This window comes from Ranitomeya imitator, chromosome 10, assembly GCF_032444005.1.
Source record: "Ranitomeya imitator isolate aRanImi1 chromosome 10, aRanImi1.pri, whole genome shotgun sequence".
Taxonomy (NCBI): Eukaryota; Metazoa; Chordata; class Amphibia; order Anura; family Dendrobatidae; genus Ranitomeya; species Ranitomeya imitator.
This window is the reverse complement of record NC_091291.1, coordinates 127,945,102-127,950,516: the sequence shown is the minus strand read 5'-3', so window position 1 is coordinate 127,950,516 and position 5,415 is coordinate 127,945,102. Positions and strand designations below refer to the sequence as shown.

The following is a 5,415-nucleotide window of genomic DNA, read 5'->3' as shown; positions in this document are numbered from 1 at the left end:
GGCAGCAAAGCAACCCCAAAACATCAGGGAACCTCCACTATGTTTGACTGTAGGGACCATGTTCTTTTCTTTGAATGCCTCTTTTTTTTCTCCTGTAAACTCTATGTTGATGCCTTTGCCCAAAAAGCTCTACTTTTGTCTCATCTGACCAGAGAACATTCTTCCAAAACGTTTTAGGCAAGTTTTGGCAAACTCCAGCCTGGCTTTTTTATGTCTCGGGGTAAGAAGTGGGGTCTTCCTGGGTCTCCTACCATACAGTCCCTTTTCATTAAGATGCCAACTGATAGTACGGGTTGACACTGTTGTACCCTCGGACTGCAGGGCAGCTTGAACTTGTTTGGATGTTAGTCGAGGTTCTTTATCCAACATCCGCACAATCTTGCATTGAAATCTCTTGTCAATTTTTCTTTTCCGTCCACATCTAGGGAGGTTAGCCACAGTGCCATGGGCTTTACACTTCTTGATGACACTGCGCACGGTAGACACAGGAACATTCAGGTCTTTGGAGATGGACTTGTAGCCTTGAGATTGCTCATGCTTCCTCACAATTTGGTTTCTCAAGTCCTCAGACAGTTCTTTGGTCTTCTTTCTTTTCTCCATGCTCAATGTGGCACACACAAGAACACAGGACAGAGGTTGAGTCAACTTTAATCCATGTCAACTGGCTGCAAGTGTGATTTAGTTATTGCCAACACCTGTTAGGTGCCACAGGTAAGTTACAGGTGCTGTTAATTACACTAATTAGAGAAGCATCACATGATTTTTCGAACAGTGCCAATACTTTTGTCCACCCCCTTTTTTATGTTTGGTGTGGAATTATATCCAATTTGGCTTTAGCACAATACTTTTTGTGTTTTTTCATTTAAGACAAATTAAATGAAGATAATACCAAATAATTTGTGTTTGTAATCATTTTCAGGAAGAAACTGAGTGTTATCTGACAGAATTGCAGGGGTGTCAATACTTTTGGCCATGACTGTAGAAGCACCGAGGGCGAGTATATAGCGCTATATAGAAGCACGGAGGGCGAGTATAGAGCGGTATATAGAAGCACCGAGGGCGAGTATATAGCGGTATATAGAAGCACCGAGGGCGAGTATATAGCGCTATATAGAAGCACCGAGGGCGAGTATATAGCGCTATATAGAAGCACGGAGGGCGAGTATAGAGCGGTATATAGAAGCACCGAGGGCGAGTATATAGCGCTATATAGAAGCACCGAGGGCGAGTATATAGCGGTACATAGAAGCACCGAGGGCGAGTATATAGCGCTATATAGAAGCACCCGCAGTCAGCGCCTCGGCGCACAGTAGTGAGCAGGCGCAGTTATCGCCTCGGAGCGGGCAGCAGCAGCCGGGCACGGAGTGTGTGCAGCAGCAGCAGCCGGGCACGGAGTGTGTGCAGCAGCAGCCGGGCACGGAGTGTGTGCAGCAGCAGCAGCCGGGCACGGAGTGTGTGCAGCAGCAGCAGCCGGGCACGGAGTGTGTACAGCAGCAGCCGGGCATGGAGTGTGTACAGCAGCAGCCGGGCACGGAGTGTGTGCAGCAGCAGCCGGGCACGGAGTGTGTGCAGCAGCCGGGCACGGAGTGTGTGCAGCAGCCGGGCACGGAGTGTGTACAGCAGCAGCCGGGCACGGAGTGTGTACAGCAGCAGCAGCCGGGCACGGAGTGTGTGCAGCAGCAGCCGGGCACGGAGTGTGTGCAGCAGCAGCAGCCGGGCACGGAGTGTGTGCAGCAGCAGCAGCCGGGCACGGAGTGTGTGCAGCAGCCGGGCATGGAGTGTGTACAGCAGCAGCCGGGCACGGAGTGTGTGCAGCAGCAGCCGGGCACGGAGTGTGTGCAGCAGCCGGGCACGGAGTGTGTGCAGCAGCCGGGCACGGAGTGTGTACAGCAGCAGCCGGGCACGGAGTGTGTACAGCAGCAGCCGGGCACGGAGTGTGGGCAGCAGCAGCCGGGCACGGAGTGTGGGCAGCAGCAGCCGGGCACGGAGTGTGGGCAGCAGCAGCCGGGCACGGAGTGTGTACAGCAGCCGGGCACGGAGTGTGGGCAGCAGCAGCCGGGCACGGAGTGTGGGCAGCAGCAGCCGGGCACGGAGTGTGGGCAGCAGCAGCCGGGCACGGAGTGTGTACAGCAGCCGGGCACGGAGTGTGTACAGCAGCAGCCGGGCACGGAGTGTGGGCAGCAGCAGCCGGGCACGGAGTGTGGGCAGCAGCAGCCGGGCACGGAGTGTGGGCAGCAGCAGCCGGGCACGGAGTGTGTACAGCAGCCGGGCACGGAGTGTGTGCAGCAGCAGCCGGGCACGGAGTGTGTGCAGCAGCAGCCGGGCACGGAGTGTGGGCAGCAGCAGCCGGGCACGGAGTGTGTGCAGCAGCCGGGCACGGAGTGTGGGCAGCAGCAGCCGGGCACGGAGTGTGGGCAGCAGCAGCCGGGCACGGAGTGTGGGCAGCAGCAGCCGGGCACGGAGTGTGATGTGCAGCAGCAGCCGGGCACGGAGTTTGGGCAGCAGCCGGGCACGGAGTGTGGGCAGCAGCCGGGCACGGAGTGTGTACAGCAGCAGCCGGGCACGGAGTGTGTACAGCAGCAGCCGGGCACGGAGTGTGTGCAGCAGCCGGGCACGGAGTGTGTACAGCAGCAGCCGGGCACGGAGTGTGTACAGCAGCAGCCGGGCACGGAGTGTGGGCAGCAGCAGCCGGGCACGGAGTGTGGGCAGCAGCAGCCGGGCACGGAGTGTGGGCAGCAGCAGCCGGGCACGGTGTGTGTACAGCAGCCGGGCACGGAGTGTGGGCAGCAGCAGCCGGGCACGGAGTGTGGGCAGCAGCAGCCGGGCACGGAGTGTGGGCAGCAGCAGCCGGGCACGGAGTGTGTACAGCAGCCGGGCACGGAGTGTGTACAGCAGCAGCCGGGCACGGAGTGTGGGCAGCAGCAGCCGGGCACGGAGTGTGGGCAGCAGCAGCCGGGCACGGAGTGTGGGCAGCAGCAGCCGGGCACGGAGTGTGTACAGCAGCCGGGCACGGAGTGTGTGCAGCAGCAGCCGGGCACGGAGTGTGTGCAGCAGCAGCCGGGCACGGAGTGTGGGCAGCAGCAGCCGGGCACGGAGTGTGTGCAGCAGCCGGGCACGGAGTGTGGGCAGCAGCAGCCGGGCACGGAGTGTGGGCAGCAGCAGCCGGGCACGGAGTGTGGGCAGCAGCAGCCGGGCACGGAGTGTGATGTGCAGCAGCAGCCGGGCACGGAGTTTGGGCAGCAGCCGGGCACGGAGTGTGGGCAGCAGCAGCCGGGCACGGAGTGTGGGCAGCAGCAGCCGGGCACGGAGTGTGGGCAGCAGCAGCCGGGCACGGAGTGTGATGTGCAGCAGCAGCCGGGCACGGAGTTTGGGCAGCAGCCGGGCACGGAGTGTGGGCAGCAGCCGGGCACGGAGTGTGGGCAGCCAGCTGTGCGCTGAGGGAGAAGGCAGCCGACAGCCACGCGTACAGGCTACGGATGGCATCCCGGCAGCCAATCACCTGCCGCCCGGCTCCACGCCTGCCGCTGATTGGCCGCAGCCGAGCGAGCTGTCAATCAAGCCCAGCCGGGGTAAGGTTCGGGCAGCTGTGAGGTGCGCGCGCTCCCGGCCTGCAGCAGCCCCCTCCCCCCACCTCCTCCGCCGCCCCTGTCTGTACTCTGCATCACCCGGGAGCACGTGCCAAAGTGCTGCTGGCTCTCTGCAGAGTGCGCAGGCAGCCGGCTCCCGGCCCAGCCTGGAAAGAAGAACCACGGCGGGGGGAAGGGAGGAGGGAGAGAAAAATAATAATAATAAAAAGCCTGGGAAAACTCCTCCCCGCACAGCACGGCCGCTCCCGGCACACACTGGCTCCTCTGTGCCACAGACACGTCTTCCCTCAGCAGCACGGAGTGTGTGACTTGTCCTCGGGCTGTTATTATTATTATTATTATTATTATTATTATTATTATTATTATTATGTCTTTATTCCTCGCTCACCTCATACATGTAGTGAGGAACACGCGGACCCCACGCCGGCCGGTGCACGGGGCGCCGCCATTACCCCCAGTGCACGGATTATTGTGCAGTCCTGATCATTTCCTCCCTCGGTTCCGTTTTAAAGAAACAATTGGACAGAAATCAGGTGAAAATGGGCCCAATACGAGAAGCCGAGGGACCCCACTGATTGTTATCGGGGTCTGGTTTCTGTTTTGTCCTTGGTAGGATTTGAACCCAGGACCCTAGTGCTGCAGTGCTAACCACTGAGCCACCGAACATAGTGCTAACCACTGAGCCACCGAACATAGTACAATGCTAACCACTGAGCCACCGAACATAGTGCTAACCACTGAGCCACCGAACATAGTACAATGCTAATCACTGAGCCACCGTACATAGTACAATGCTAACCACTGAGCCACCGTACATAGTACAATGCTAACCACTGAGCCACCGAACATAGTACAATGCTAATCACTGAGCCACCGTACATAGTACAATGCTAACCACTGAGCCACCGAACATAGTACAATGCTAATCACTGAGCCACCGTACATAGTGCTAACCACTGAGCCACCGAACATAGTACAATGCTAACCACTGAGCCACCGAACATAGTACAATGCTAATCACTGAGCCACCGTACATAGTGCTAACCACTGAGCCACCGAACATAGTACAATGCTAATCACTGAGCCACCGTACATAGTACAATGCTAATCACTGAGCCACCGTACATAGTACAATGCTAATCACTGAGCCACCGTACATAGTACAATGCTAACCACTGAGCCACCGTACATAGTACAATGCTAATCACTGAGCCACCGTACATAGTACAATGCTAATCACTGAGCCACCGTACATAGTACAATGCTAATCACTGAGCCACCGTACATAGTACAATGCTAATCACTGAGCCACCGTACATAGTACAATGCTAACCACTGAGCCACCGTACATAGTGCTAACCACTGAGCCACCGTACATAGTACAATGCTAATCACTGAGCCACCGTACATAGTACAATGCTAACCACTGAGCCACCGTACATAGTGCTAACCACTGAGCCACCGTACATAGTACAATGCTAACCACTGAGCCACCGTACATAGTGCTAACCACTGAGCCACCATACATAGTACAATGCTAACCACTGAGCCACCGTAGATAGTACAATGCTAACCACTGAGCCACCGTACATAGTACAATGCTAATCACTGAGCCACCGTACATAGTGCTAACCACTGAGCCACCGAACATAGTACAATGCTAATCACTGAGCCACCGTACATAGTGCTAACCACTGAGCCACCGAACATAGTACAATGCTAATCACTGAGCCACCGTACATAGTACAATGCTAATCACTGAGCCACCGTACATAGTACAATGCTAACCACTGAGCCACCGTACATAGTGCTAACCACTGAGCCACCA

The 5,415-nt window shown here is 57.1% G+C and overlaps 1 protein-coding gene across 1 annotated transcript; it reads left to right on the top strand.

Moving 5' to 3' along the window:
- Positions 1-1,503: 1,503 nt before the first annotated feature.
- Positions 1,504-3,438, top strand: LOC138652254 (TRIO and F-actin-binding protein-like). Its single transcript, XM_069743021.1, has one exon. The coding sequence runs from the start codon at positions 1,504-1,506 to the stop codon at positions 3,436-3,438; it is 1,935 nt and encodes a 644-aa protein (XP_069599122.1).
- The last annotated feature ends 1,977 nt before the right edge of the window (positions 3,439-5,415 follow it).

Coding starts and splice junctions, on each gene's coding strand:
- LOC138652254 (XM_069743021.1), top strand. CDS start 1,504: ATGGAGTGTGTACAGCAGCAGCCGGGCACGGAGTGTGTGCAGCAGCAG.